Here is a 15,636-nt window from a genome sequence, read left to right as displayed (position 1 = left end):
TCCTGAAGAGGGAGACACACAGAAAGGCCACGGGACCAACTTCCTTCCCTTCCCCCCAGCAGCCTCTTTCCATCCTTCCCTCTGGGCCAGCTCTCGCCTGGTCCCTTGCGCCCCCGCCTCCTTTACCCCTATGCTTTCAGCTCTGCTCTGAGGCTCACCAGCAGCAGAAGAAAAGACAGGCTTGACTCCTCTGCTTTGTGCAGTTGGGGTCTCACCTCCCTCTTTCTTGCCTTCTGCATCACTGGCAGGCTCTCCTCCCTTTTCCCTCGGCTGGGGGCGCTGGGTAAAGTCTGCCCCATGATCCCAGCACCCCAGACCAGCAGTGGAGTCTGGGGTAGAGTGTAAAGCACATGGGCTTTGGAGTCTAACAAAACGGGCTTCACCCCCAGCTCCCCCATTCGTTTACTCTGAGCCTCAGTTTTCTCACTTTCTGCCTGTCAGACGGGGACAGCATCGCCAGTGAGCCCTCCATGCTTTTGGGGAGGATTCCGGGAGCTGATGTGCCTGGAGAGATTTAGCACCGCCCCTGGCACACGGCTGTAGTCATTGTTTTGCAGATGCAGAACCTGGGGTGGCAAGAGAACAAATGACTTGCCAGGGCCCAGCCTCATTTATAGCCTGGGGGCCCAACTACTGGCCAATGAGGTGACGCACCTGCACTAGGAGCCACTTTGGCTAGCTGTGTCCCTTCCAGAAGCAGCAGCACCAGCAAAACACAAGTAGGACCTCTGGTGTAAAGGCAGGCCGAGCTGATGATGGTCACCACGGCTGCTCGACATGGAGCCTTGGACAGGCAGGTCCAACTGGTCCCAAAGGGCAGGGTTATCTTGTTCACTCCTCCCTGTGAGACAGTCTGACCCGTGCTGGGCACAGGCCTATGCTGAACAGTGCTGGCACGGAGCCAACCCTCAGGAAACCTGGGATGAGTGCGCCTGAACACATCTGGTTTCAAAGTTGCCTTCTCTGTCCCTGGCCGTCCTGGTGGAAGCAGGCAGCGTGGGAATTCAAGGCCATGCGTCCAGCCGCACGGCTCCCAGGGCAAAGCAGTGCAGAGAGCAAGTGCCCCTTGGGGACCCTCCACGGTGTGGAGGACCAATGGCCCCTTTTGTCTACTTTTCAAAGCAGAGCATCTTCTGAGAAGGTTCTGGGAAGCAAGGCCAAGACTCCTGGATTCTCATAAATCTTTTAATAACAGTAAATGAAGAAAACATTTTAACAGTAAGTCCCATGGTGAGGGTTTCTTTTCATTCAGGGATCTCCAACAACAGAAACACCTAAGACTAAAATTCAGAATGCTAAGTACACAAATTAATGACAGTTTATTTCCAAAGGGAACTGCGGAAATCATTTCGGTACAATCAAAAGGTTTTACAAAACAGAGAAAACACATTACAAAATGCTCCAAGAAGGGAGCAAACTGGTGAGGGCGCAGAGCTCCCAAGAACCAGCTTGGCAGAAACGCTCCCCCTGCTGCTGTTTAGGGGGATGACAAAGACTGGTTCTAAAGGGAGCCACCGTGGGGGATCGGGGGGAGGGTCAGGGAGGGTCTGCCCAGTGCATAGCAATCCCATCTTGGGAATGAGGAAGGACGTGGGGTGGGGGGAAAGAGGGACAGAGGCATTTGTCGATTTCCTGACAGAAATAATTACAGCTCGGACTATCTTATTCTCTCCACCACAATAACACCACTATAAATGAAGAATTCTTTAAAATATTATATAAAACTGACACCGAAAGGAAGCAAGTTTCCCAAACAACAGCTTTGCTTGAAAGGACTTTTGTTTCGTTTGTTTTCTGCCACGAGGAGCAAACCAGTGTACAAAAATGTCACAGACAAGAGCAACAACAAGCGACTGGGTTTTCCTGAGCACGGACTGGCTCACTCTATGTACAGAAGAGGAACGCGCACTCCCTCTCACGGACTCTGCCCACCTCCGAGATGGCAGGGCGAGGTGTGCAACGGGGACACCCCTTCCCAGTCTGGGGACTGCCTAGGAGTGTGCGAAAGACTGCGGGACACCCTCCCTTATGCCTGCTCCTGATTCATCCAAACCAGCACCAGCGTCTTGTCCTGCAGTGTCCCGCATGGCCCTTCTTTTCTCCTCCCCCACCTCCCTTTCAGTCTCTGAAGAGGACAGATGACACTGGCTCAACGTCTACAAATCCAGAGAAGTCTTTCTGGCCGAGGGAGGGGGAGGAAGGGCCTTCTGCCACCCCAAGGCGCCCAGTTCACTCCCGGGGTGCCACGCGGGCCCAACACCAGGGCACGGAGATCTGCTGACAAGCCACTGTCTGTGCGGGGCTGCCCCTGCTCCACAAAACCCTGAATTATCAACGAGCACAAATGACAAAACCCTGACAGAGGCTGCAGCAAAAGGGATGACCTGCTAGCTAGACTTGAGGTACAGGACGGTAAAGTGCGCCGAGCACCCCACTTATCCCGACCACCCTGCAGGCAGCTTCTGTGAAGACTAACAAATCCAAGGAGGAAGAGAGAATGTTGTCTGGGGGAGACTGAGTCCGAGGCTGTCTCGCAAGCTGATGGAGGAACATGTCACTGGGCCTCCAGGAAGAAGATGGGCCAGATCATCTTTGGTGTACAGAACCAAATACTAGCCGGGGGCGGGGGGGAGACTGCCAGCAAGCGTGACCATCTCTCTACAAGTTAACCAGCTGAACCAACTATTCTCATTGGCCCAGATCCTTGGCTAAGGCTACCCGGGGGCTTGAGGCAGCACTCCTTTCCCTTCCTGGGGCTGTTTTAAAAGCAAGTGTCCACTTCTACAAACACTCTCTCAGACACACACTGAGCTCCCACACACTGGCAAATGGCATACGGAAACTTGGCCAAGGTGGTTGGGGAACCTCCGTGGCACTGACAGAAAACCCCTGGGGAGGAGCTGGGAAGCCCGGGCCTGCTGGTACAGGGGTCACCCTCCAAGGCAGGCTGCCGTGGGTCTGTCCAGGTCACCTCTCCACATGGGCTTGGCCCAAGGTACGAGTGAGGTACAGACCACTTCAGATGCCTGCTGCTCCCCAATGCCTCAAATACAGGCCATGAGCCCCCGTGGAGCCCAGAGACAGGGCTCAATCTCTGTTCCTTCCACCTGCATGTTTCTGAGCCAGTCTGCCCCCAGAAGCCCCGCAACCCCCCTCACTTCCCCCTTCCCCTGACAGGTGTATCTGTCTTTGGCCTGGCCGGGCCAGGCACATGGCTTTCACTTTCTTCTTTCCTTCCAAGCAGCAGAAAGTGTCAGCCAGAATGGGATGCTGAGCCGTTGCCAGGGCAAAGGCAAGCTTTTAGAGGCATGCCAGTGTGAAGAAAACTCAGGCTGACTGGCAACGGCCATGCCACAGACACAGGGAGGAAGAGAGAGCGTGCAGAGTCACTATGTCACTGTGGCATTCCAAAGCTGAGCATTTGCCCCACCCACGCCGCTGACTCCCAGCTCAGGTACAGATCATCTGCCTCCAGAGACTCCATATTCTGATAGGGGACAGGACAGGCCCCCAGGGGCCCCTCCCATGCCCTCCTTCCAACCTTTCCTTTTGTAAAGAGGCCAAGAGGCATTGAGGCCTTGCATATTTCCTCATCAGTCATTCCCACACACAGGAGTGTGATGATGGGTGGGGCGAATCCAGCCACTCAAGAGGTGCCTCTTCTGGCAGGCAATCCCAGGGTCAGAAGCACTAAGAAAAACTTGGCCAAGCCCTCAGAGAGGGCAGAAAATGAAGGTTACACATCACGAGGAGCTCATGAGGAGGAAGAGCGCACAATGTTCTCCCACTCACTTCCCCACACCCTGGGGATTCATCACCTCAATGCTAACAGGCCTCTGCAAATGGGCTTCCATGGTGGCTTCCCTGGGCCTAATCTTGCTCAGAGAGACTCTCCTGGATTCTGCTGCTTCCTGTATGTCCGTTTGCTAAAATTGTGACCACTGAGGCACTGAAGCTCAATCTAGGTCTAATACAGTAACACCCAAAATACTGGAACTGGCCCAGGGCAACTGGGTTGCCTAGAGTGGGAGAGGGGAGGCCCATCACAGGAAGTCACAACCATCTTTTCTGTTCTTAAGCAAATCTGTTTTTCGTAAGAGGCAACAAGGGATCAGCAAATGCTCAGCCACTGCCTCCCTTCTTGAGGTCCATGCATGACTGAGCTCAAGTCTTTCAACAAAAGGCCTTCCTTTCAAAGCACCTGAACCTCCACCCATGGGGACCTGATTCCTTGCTACCTCCCTTTCAACCTACACATGGGCGTTGGGGATGGGCAGGGCAGGGAGCCTGTGACGCCCCCCACGCTAAACAATTCAGCACTGAGTCTGGCTGCACTAACAACATGTGGCCCCGGAAAAACAACACTGGAAGGATTTGTATATTCCCAAACCCAGGATGCTGACATATCCTGTAAAACCACAAAATGGATTGACAGGAGCCCCTCCAGAGACACGTCCTGATGCAAGCATTCTCCAAACTCAAATATCCATAAACAAGTGAGCAAACAAATAAACAAAAAGCAAAGAGCCCAACTCCAGCTCATCCTTCCCTGAAGCTGCCTTTAAAAAGAGAGAGAGAGAACATTTAAGGGGCACTCAGGATTAAAATGGCATCTACTATCAACATTAAACTCAAATGGAGCATATGATTCAAATCACAGTTTTCTCAAGTTACCACTTCTGTTGATTAATTCCTGTGCTCACTTCTGAGTGGGATATGGGTCAGTTCCCAGCTCTCATAGGCAGGATTTACCCAGGGTCCTACCTAGTATTAGTCGTGGGCATTGTAACCTTGTTCACTTTGGAATTGCCACTGCAACAGCTCTCCATCCCCTCAATGGAATCTAGCCCTTGGGCCGGGGAGCGCCCCCACCTCCCACCGCAGGCAGCATTCTGGAGGGAGTGGCTGGTTGGCTGCTTGCTTTGAGTCATGGGACACCAGTGGGAAGAATCTGGCCAGTTCTATTTTGGCCATGAGCTGGGAAATCCCTTGGCTCTAGGCTTGCGGCTGGTATAGAAACAAGGCCTCAGTCCCCTTACAGTGGGGGCCGTGCTGGAGACAAAAGGGGACCCAGCAATAAGCCTGGAGGTCCCTGGCAGTGGAGAAATGAAACTCAACCCAATCTCATCACTTCGATGCCAAAAGAACTACTGCTTGTTGTTCCCTCTCTCTTCAACCAGCTGTTGTTAAAGCACCAACAAGCAGAGTGGAAGCTACTGACTACCATCTCCCCAAGTAAGGCCACTAGGAGCAGGGAGAAAGAGCCAAAGGGGAGGAGGAAGAATCCAGTCCTCAGCACGACACCCCAGGCTCCAGGAGACATCCTGGGGGGAAGAGCTGGGGAAGGAAGAGTGGTGGAAGAATGGGACAGAGAAGAGGAAAAAAGAAATACACCAAACATCCTATTGCCCTCTCCCATGATTTCATCAAGAACTGGGTGTTCTCCAAGTCAAGTCAGGACTTGTTTCCTCAGGGAGAAAAAAAAACAAAAAACAAAAACACAAGCACCTTCAGTCTATTTTCTTGGCTGGAAGCCGGAGCAAATCCAGCAGATATTTACACAAAGGCCCAGCCATGTATGAGAACAGGATAACCAGCTTCCCGTGGGTCATGGTCATGAGAGTCTGGTGTCCCGAGGCCCAGATGCGATACCAGGGGCCGTAGAATGGGTCTGAGATGGCCGGACACAGCATGTTGTTCAAATTCACTTCGGTGACCTGCAGGGACAAGGGAGGCAGAGTGAGCGTTCGCCATCCTTAGGCTTTCTCTGGCTTCTGCCAGTTCAGCCATCTCTACCTAACGGGGGACTAGACAAGGAGGGATTGACAAATCCCCACCTGTTCATAACGGGATTTCTCTCCCCTAGGTTTGCTGAGTGGGTCAAGGCTAGAGCCCTGTGGAGGTGATGGCGGAGGCCGTCCAGTGGAAAAGCTGTTTGGTTTGGGTCAGTCTTGCCTTCTGGTTAGGCCCAGAGCCTGTTGTCATTCCTAAGCCTCTACTTTGTGCCTAGTCCTCAGAGAGGTGTTATGGGATAAAAGAGCAGTCAATGTTATGGTCCCTGCATCCACGTAACTGGCAACCAATCAAGTTGGGGTGATCAGTCTAGGACGTCTGACTTCAAACGAGACAGTGCTCATTGGGTTTTCCCCACCATGAAATGTGAGGAGTGTAGGGGCTGAGTCCTCAGAGATTTCATGAGGGATGTGGCACCTGAATGAACTCATGAAAGATGGATGGGGGTCATGGTGAGGAATGGAGTGAGCAGAGCCTTCCTTGTAGGAGGCTTGGCCTAAACCAGGCCCAGAGGTGGGACTGAGCATGGTATGCACGGTGACATGAGGACACTGACTCCTCTGGAATCAAGGAGTCCCAGTGGAGAGCAGTGAGAGTAAGGGTATGAAGGTCACCCTGCTTCCTCCCTAGAGCGCAGGAAGCATTCACACCTTGGCAAGGAGCTCAAACTACCCCCCAGGCAAACCAGAGCAGAGCAATACACCAGGGTGGGAAAGAGAAAGTAACTACTTCTCCAAAGGCATTGGTGACATCGGTTACATGCCCTAGTCCTGCTAGGTCCCGCGAGGCTCCACATGGCTAATGCTACATTAATGCCGCTCGCACACAAAACCAGACATGCCACTCCTGCCCTGAGGACAGCCACGGCACCTGCCTTCCAAAGCCCTTCAAGCCCATTCACATTAAAAACAAGTCCTCACCACCTCTCAGGGAGGTTGGGGCTTTTGTACCATGTCACAGAGGGGCTGGGAGCTCTCTGCCCCTGAGGGGGAGGTGACTCACCCAGAGCAGTGGCAGAGCCAGGACTTGAACTTGGGTCTCTTGACCTCCAGCCCCAGCCCCAAGCTCTTCCTACTCACTTTGCCACCAACAGACATCCATGGACTCAGCAATCCTGGGCCCTGGTTAGCTCAACTACCGAGTGCAGCCACCATACACGCTCCAGGGAGCTCTGGACACCCAAACAATGCCACGGGGGTCCCCCAACACCACACTCCCACTGGCCACACAGCCCAGAACCTGGGAGTAGGCCCAGAAGGGACCCAAGGTCAGAAGCCTCCCCCAGGCCTGGGGCCAGGGATAGGGTCCTGCCTCCTCATGGGGTCCGTAGCGAACCACTTTCCAGTTGCAGCTCACTGTTTCCAACCCAAGTGGCCAGGAGTGAAGGGCATCCTTGCCTCCCCAGGTATGAAAGAAACAGTCATTACTGAAGGATTCAAAAAGCCCTTTGAAGAGGCCAAGGCTGTGGATCATAAATCAGCAACCCAGACACAACAATCTGATGTCCTGGCCTTTGGCATCTTGTATTTTCAAAACAAAACGATATACCCGCGCCAACCAGGATTATCAAGATTTATGGAGAACTCCAAACAGAAGGGATAGAAGGGGATAGAACCAAACTTACCAGGCCCAGGATCTGCAAGATACTGAAGTGATAAAAGAACATAAGGCCAGTTGAGAGAAGGGCCCACTGGAAACTGCTGAGGGGCTCCGGGGTGTAAGCACCTGGAGGAAAAGGGGAGACAGTGAGACAGCAGGGTTGGTGATCCACTTCTCCTCCTGTGCCCCATGAGGCTACAGGTGGCAAGGCCACAGCTGCTGCCTGCCTGATGACCCCCTTTCCCTGGGTACTTCAATCAGCCCCCTCCCAAACTCTGTTCTGCCACGTGATGCTGGGGCCATTACAAAGAGGGGAATTTTTTATTATAGAAGTAATACATGCTTATTAAAGGAAGTTTAGAAAATGGTAAAGAGTAGAAACAAGATGGAGGAAAAGAAGAAAAACATCCCCAGCACTTTACTACCCGAATACAACCACAGCTAACACATGGGTGTGTCTCCTTGGTTATTTTCTCTATGCCTTACAAGTTTCTGTTTTTTCTTTTTTAACTACTAATTGGGATCTTCCTGTATATATAATTGCATATCCTTCATTTCCACATTTATTTTAATCATTCCCTCATGTTTCTAAAGAGAAATGTCATTGAGGAAGCATGGTATGGTGCTTGAGAATGTTAACTTTGATGTCACATAGATTTGGTTTCAAATCTGGATTCTACCACCTACTGGCTTTGTGACCCTGGAAAAGTTGTTTAAACTCCATCAATCTCAGTTTCTTTGTCTGTAAAATGGGGATAATAGTCCTACCTACTTCTTAGAGTTGTTGTGAGGAGTAAAGGAAATAATAAATTGAGAGCTCTTAGTACAGGACCTGGTACAACGGAAGTGTTCAATGCGCGTTAGGTGCTATCATTGCCACATCATTATTCAAATAACTAAAGAATGTGCTATATCCAATAGCTGTGCCATTTCCCAACTGTTAGACAACCCCCTCTCCCGGGAACAGCAAGAAGGATATATTATCCCTCCACGTCACTAGGAACTACCATCCCAGTAGGCTTGGACGTATTCAGAGCTTGCAGAGTAGGCTTATATGATGTTGTCGGTGTCACTCTGAATGTGGACTTGAAGGGGGGTGCTCTAGAATGAAAGGAACTTGGAACCCTCCACCCCAAGCAAGTAGATGCACACATTACATCCTGGAGTAGTATTTTCCCCAAGTCAGTCTTTCACTGATTCATCCATTCATTCACCAGTTATTAGGCACCTATTATATTCCAAGCCCGGTGCAAAGCTTTAGGGATAGGAAGATAAAGAAGACAGGCTCCCTGCAGGCTCGGACTCAGTCTGGTGGGAGAGGCAGACAAGCCAGTCAACAATTAGAATCCAGTATAATGGATGCGATGATCAAGGTCTGTGCTACATATTAGGGAAGACAGAACTCAGCTTGGCGCGGAAGGTGTGGGAACAAAGACTGCTTCTTGGTGGAGGGGGCACAGAGCAGAGTCCTGAAGGAAATATGGGACTTAAGGAGGGGCCTAGGCATTCCAGAGAAGCAGCCTGCATGAAGGCAGATATGGGTGAGAGCGAGGCAATTCAGAGAACTATAGGTAAGAGTTGGGGCCACAGGGAAGAGTGTGATGGGTAGTGAGCAAGACTAAGACTCAGAGGTTGGCAAGGCTGGTCTGCTCTAAGCTGGGCCACGTAGGACTTTAGTGGTCAAGCTGAGGGCTTTGGGCTTCATTCTGTGCTGCAAGGTCATGAGCCCAAATGCCTTAAGTCTCAGGGAGGTAACTGGGAGCAGGGGCGTGGCCAGAGACTAAGGGAAATTAGGGATGCGGGAGACTGGCCAACTGGAAAGACCCCATGCCCTTCTAAAGAGGGTGACTAACCCATCCAATCACTGCCTTGCAGGGACATGGGCCAAGAGTTGCCAGTTTTTTCACTTTTGCAAGAGAAGACAGAAATATGAACTTTCATGTGAAATTTCCTGATTTTTAAATGTTGGCAAATAATTCGAAATGTTTTAAGAATATTCAATGGACCAAAAAAAACATGTCTTCTTGGATGGATTTCAGCCCATGGGTGGCCAGCTTTAAGATCTGCTTTGGAGCCACAGAAAGCTGGAGAAGGTTTGAAGCAGGAAAACGATGTGATCAGACATGTTCTTGAGAAAGATCACCCTGGCCAGCATGCAGGGGATGGACCGGAGCAGAGAGAGCTGAGGCAGGGAGACTGATAAGGAGACTGCCGCAGGACCTGAAGAGGGAAGAGGATGGATGGCTTTTGAAGAGAACAGCAGTGGGGCGGGAGAAACCTGGAGGAAAAATTCACCAGGACATGATGGAAGACCGGATGTTGGGGAGGAAGGGTAACAAAGGATCTAAGAAGCTTCCCGGGTTCTAGCTTGGGCATCATTGGGTTGATGGTGCCATTTACTACGATGGAGAAGAGGAAAAGACAGATTGGGGCAGAAGGTAGGGAAATGGTGAGGCCATTTTAGACATGTTGAAATTGAGGTGCCTGTGGAATACCCAAGTGGAAATGTCTCTTAGACGGCTGGATGCACTCTGGGAAATACAGTGTGAGGGTGAGCATGTGGGGACTGGAACCCCAGAGACGCAGGTTTTCAAATCCTGGCTCTTGTCACTTATCAACTTCAGGGCCTTGGGGAAGCGTCAGTGTCTCCTGAACTCAGTTTCACTCATCTATAAAATAGGGTGTCGCTGCTTACTTCACAAGGTTGTTGGATAGATGAGATGAAATGATTTAAGTCATGACTGTGGTGCCATATTTGGGATTTAACAAATGATGATTGTCTTTATTATTATATGAGTCGCAAAGTCAGTGGAAAGGATGGGGCTGAACATCCAGATGTAGGTGTCATCAACACACAACGGTAACCGAAGTCACAGGAATATACGGAGACTGAGAAGAAGAAGAAGGCCAGACGCAGAGGACCAAGGAACACCACTGGGGGCCTGGCGGTGGACAGCGTGGAGGGGAGAAGAGGAACAAGATGGGGTGACTGAAGCCAAGTGGGTCTTCTCCGGGAGACGCTCAGACTTGCTCTCTGAACAAGAGGGAGGCTCACAGCACATCTGAGTGAGAAGGCCCTTTGAGGGCACTGAACTCATCCCTCCATTTTGTAAAGGGAGAAACTGAGGCTGGGAGATGGGCAGCACCATAGGAAAGTCATAATAGCAGAGCACTGAGCTCTCAGACACTGCCAGGGGACTCACTGCCCAATGCCCCTGTTGCCACTTGTCCAGACCTACATCACACCAAGTTGTACCGTCTCTTTCCTTGTCTGTCTACCTGTCCAGACGAGAGTGCCTCAGGGTCAAGGGCTGGGTGGGACTTGTTTCCGTGTTCCTAGCATCTGGCACAGTGCTTGGTTTGTGAAGAGGCATTGAGCTATGCGCTTATACATTGTGCACTTTCCTTTCTGCTGAATGAGTGGGAACCGGGCAGCACGTTGTCATCCCTGGCTGCTGGGGATCTAAAGGGGAAGAAGAGGGGACCTGGAGACTGACAGCTACTGAGGCTGGCACTCGTGCCACTCTTCAAGCCCTGAGCCATTTTCCGCAGGTGTCCCTTCCCTCCATCCTCTGCTTGGCTCCCCCTAGTGCAGCTGGCCAGTAGTGACAGGCCCTGTAGGCTGGGGGTGGTGGCAGGAAAGGGATGATGGGAGGGGAAGTGTCATTGGCCGGGATGCAGCCCAGCCACAGACCTGGGGGAATGCTGGGACAAGGCCTCAACCACTGGGCAGCCCTCCTCTCCTCAAACTCCTTCCCTACCCTGCCCTAAAAGCCTTGACCCCGTCCGGACCTATGCTATGGAGGCAAAGGAACACCAAGACACCACCAGGGGTCCTGTTTCTCAGGGCTCTCACTGCCTCTTGCCCAAACCCCACTTTAGCACCATTCATTCTGCGTTGCATCATCTGCCCCACACCAGATTGTTCATTCTCTGAGGGAGGGGCCATCTCAGAATCACCTCTTCACCTCCAGCACCTGGTAACCGTAGGCACTCAAAAAATAACCACTGTATGGGAGAATGACCAGCACAGACTTTCTGGAGAATCGTAAAACTATAACCCTTTGGCTCAATAATATTACTTTAAGGACTACCATGGAATACCAAAAAAACCCCCAACAAACCGCCCTTATTTGCACAAAGATATTTACACCTGTGCTACCTATAATATTGAGAAACTGGAAACAAACCAAATGGGGAGAAAGTTAAGTAAACTCTGCTACCTCAATATTGTGTAAGAGTCCACTGCCATTCACATGACAACCAAACTATGCATCTGTGTGAAAAGTCCCTGGCTAGTAATGGCAAGTGTAGAAGACAGAACGCCAGCCCCACGTGGATGATGGAAAAGACAGCTCAGTGGTTTAAAATACATGCCTTGGGGTCAGACAGGCCTGGGTTTGAGTCCTGCCTCTGCCACTGCCTCCAGGGGTGACCTTGGACAAATTGTGCTGCCCCTCTAAGCCCATTTTTCTGGATGTAGGATGGAGGTAACATCTACCTCTCGGGGCTGCTGAGTGGAGTAAAAAGTAAATACAGCAGCCAGCCTGGCACACAAATGGAAGCCGCTATTTTTATCATGGCATCACAGCCATCCAAAATCTCAGAAAAGACTGGAAGAAGACAGGGAATTTTGTAAGGAGGTGATCTCCTCTATGAAGGGGGACTGTCACTCTGGTTTCCACTGCCTCTTCACTGTTGTTGGTTCTTTTCATTGCAAAGATGATCAAAATTTCAGTGTCTTTGAAAAATTTTTAACAAGTACCCTGAGAATAGATGATCCAGTCTACATAGGTATTTGCAAATTGTATGCAAACACACATCATTCTTTTTTCTCACCTGGATGTGGCCCTTGGGATAATCCCAGTGAAAAACCAGTTTTCTTCTAAAGGAAAATAGAAACTTAAGCACTTTCAGAAAAATTAAACGCATAAAACTTTCTTTCAACTTTAAGGAAAAATGTGATATTTTCTGCAGCATCTTCCATCCCAGGAGGGTAGAAGCATTTCAGTTCTAAAGGTAGGGGGAAACCAAGGTAATAGCTTTTTCTGAGATCGATTTCTGCCAGAAGGAAGCTTTATGAGTGCGAGGGAAGAAGTCAACTGCAGCATCAGCAGCAAAGACCGATTCCCAGAGGCCTCCCCAGGGCCCTTTCTCTCATCCTATGATCCCACCCAGAAAGGACTTGCACCAAGGAGATGAGACTGGGCAGGGTGGCACCCCATTTGCCAATCTTCTTCCTGCTCCCTTCAACTCATTCACTTCTATATGTTACCCATTCATTCGTCATCAACTGAGTGTACCCTGGGCACCAGGCCCCATGCTAGGCAGTGGGGCTAAGAAGGCAGAGAGCCCCTGCCCTTGAGCACTCCCCTGCAGCTTACAAGTGAACGATGAGATGGTGCAATAGGGTAAGCACAGTAAGTAAGGGGACACTGAGGAAGGGTAGTTGGAGGAGATGACAGCTGAGGTGAGTTGGGGAAGGAGCTTGAAGGAAGGAAAGAACATTCCAGGCAGTGGGTACAGCCTGAGATAAGGTGTGGAGGCATGAAACAGCATGCAGTTTGCATGCAATCACAAGCAGGTCTGTGTTACTGGAGCACAAAGTGGGAGGGGACACATGTCAGGAGATGAAGCTGGAGAGACATGCAAGTGGGGTCAGGTCATGAAGAGCCTTGTTTGCCATGCCAGGGAACATCACCTTTATCCTATACACAATGAGAAGCCGTTGAGAGATTTTAAACAGGGGAGTGCAAGGTCAGATTTAGGTTTCAGCTGGCTAGATGCTCTGGCAGCAGTGTGAAAAATGGACTGGGGGGGACAAGACCGAAGACCGTTTCAGACACTGCTGCAGAGATATAGATGACATGGCAATTTGTCGGACATGAAAGAGACACTAGGGTGAGTCCCAGGTCTATGACTTCAGTAAGCGAGAGGAGCTGATTTAGGTGAGAGAAGAATTCAGGTTGGAGCAGGCTGACGCTGAATGCCTATAGGATATCCAAGCGGACATCTCCAGTAGGCTGTGGATGTCCAGGTCTAGAGTTCAGGAGAGGGAGATGGCCTGGAGAGACAGAGCTTGGGGTACGGATAAGATCAACAAGGAAGAGCCCACAGAACGAGATTAAAGGACCAAGGACAGAGCCTGGGAAACAGCAATATAGTCATGCGCCATATAACAATGTTATGGCCAATGCCAGACCATATACACGACAGTGGTCCCATAAGATCAGTACCATATAGCCTAGGTATGTAGTAGGCTACACCATCTGGGTTTGTGTAAACACACGTTGTGATGTTCACACAATGACTAAATCACCCAGTGATACGTTTCTCAGAATGTATCCCCATCGTTAAGTGACTCATGACTGTATGTAGTTGCCAGAAGAAAGAGGATCCATAAGAAGACAGGATTGAAGACAAGATTAAAGGTGCCACTAGCCACATGTGGCAATTTACAGTTAAACAAATTAAAATTAAATAAAATTAGAAATTTGGTTCCTCAGTCATACCAGCCACATTTCAAGTGTTCAATAACCACACGTGGCTAGTGGCTACCATATAGGACAGTGCAGAGCTAGAACATTCACATCATCACAGCAAATTCCACTGGGAACACACTTCTCGACAGAGGTAAAGACAAACACTTCTCCTGGGTTTGACAACATGCTGGTCACTGGTGATCTTTGCTATAGCAATCTCAGGAAAGTAGTGATGCAGGACCTGGGTGATGAAAGATGAAGAAAAGTTTTTCAGGGGCACAAAATAAGGAAGGGAATTCCAGGAAAAGGGAACAGGATATGCAAAGTCACAGAGAAATCATTAGCTTAATTCCCAATATTTCAATCACTTCTCTGAATGTCTCCTTCTTCCTTTTGCTCTTACCCGACCTACCTCTTCCCACGAGGAGCCTGCTTCATCTCTAGTCCTCTAAAGGAGTCACTGATTTTTCTCCTTTGGCCCAAGTAGGTAGAGTATCTACCTTCTTTCTTTGCATTGCTGTTTCCAGACCACTGGCCCTCCTTTCTCTCTAAAACCTCACAACCACCATAGTGTACCACACACTACCTTTCCCTTTTACAGTTGTCTACAGACAGATGGGTCATGGCCCTCAATATTCCTTGAGGATATTAGTACTTGGCTCAGTACCACTCTCTCCAAAACCATTCCTAACATATTTCTTGATAATTTCAACATATGCCTAGATGAACTTTGTAGTATCCTGACCTCACAGTTCCTTTACCTCTCCTCAATGACCTAGTCTTCCATCACACCTCTGCCACTCATTCTCATGCCTGAGACCTTTTAATTACGAATATCCACAGCCTCTCCATAAGTCAAGCATTCCCCCTTCAACCACCACTTCTATCTTTCCAGTTTACTCCCTCTAACCCTGACCTCAACACTTCTTTGACGCCACCACAATCTGTGATTCATTGGTTCTACCATCATTTTGCTGTCCTTCATGACCTTACATTCCATGACCCATCATTCTAATTCTCCCTGGCATACACCTTTGACTCCACTGTGCCTCTCTTTATCACACTCATCTTGAAAAAAACCCAGCCCTGGTTAAATCCCAATCTCCTCCCCCTCCTTGCTTGTACATACGCCATTGAACGTGGCTGGAGAAAAGCAACAGTGCTGACTGTTCTCACTTCAAATTCATGATCACAAACCTCAGGTGCATCCTTCATGCTGCCAGGCAATCGTATTATACCTTCCCAGTCCATTCACTTCTCTCAGGCTACAACTTAATATTGTCTCCTCTCTTCTCAGATCTTTAGTACGTCTTTCCCATCCTCACCCTCAGACGATGACCTTGATTCCTACTTCACTGAGAAAAAAACAATCAGACAAAAAACTCCCAGAAGCTCTCATGATCACATCTAACCTCCCATCTGCATCAGTCATACAATATGCTCTGCCTTCACCCCCGTTACCATGGATGAACTGCCTAGGATCCTAGCCAAGGGCAGCCCTCCCAATTGTATGCAGATCCCGCCCCCTCTCACCTACTCAGTATCACTCCTGCAACTGTTTCCTTTTTCTCTTACATCAACAATTTCTTCTTCTCGGGGCTGGCCCGGTAGCCGAGTAAAATTTGCACGCTCTGCTTCGGCGGCCCAGGGTTCGGATCCTGGGCACGGACACGGCACTGCTTATTAGGCCATGTTGAGGCAGCGTCCCACATGCCACAACTAGAAGGACTCACAACTGAAATACACAACTATGTACTGGGGG

At 50.0% G+C, this 15,636-nt stretch overlaps 1 protein-coding gene across 6 annotated transcripts in view; it reads right to left on the bottom strand.

The window, feature by feature from the left end:
* Positions 1-1,171: 1,171 nt before the first annotated feature.
* Positions 1,172-15,636, bottom strand: part of TMEM164 (transmembrane protein 164) — a 166,700-nt gene continuing 152,235 nt past the window's right edge. For all 6 annotated transcript variants that reach the window (XM_044764240.2, XM_044764242.2, XM_044764239.2 and 3 more), the window contains 2 exons: positions 7,418-7,518; positions 1,172-5,717 (listed from right to left, as the gene is read on the bottom strand). In XM_044764240.2, the coding sequence (XP_044620175.1) occupies positions 5,511-5,717; positions 7,418-7,518 (308 nt within the window). In that variant the 3' untranslated portion in view covers positions 1,172-5,510. The remainder of the gene's footprint in view (positions 5,718-7,417; positions 7,519-15,636) is intronic.

This window comes from Equus asinus, chromosome X (assembly GCF_041296235.1).
Source record: "Equus asinus isolate D_3611 breed Donkey chromosome X, EquAss-T2T_v2, whole genome shotgun sequence".
NCBI lineage: Eukaryota > Metazoa > Chordata > Mammalia > Perissodactyla > Equidae > Equus > Equus asinus.
The sequence above is the reverse complement of the archived record's forward strand: the minus strand, read 5'-3'. Positions and strand labels throughout refer to the sequence as shown.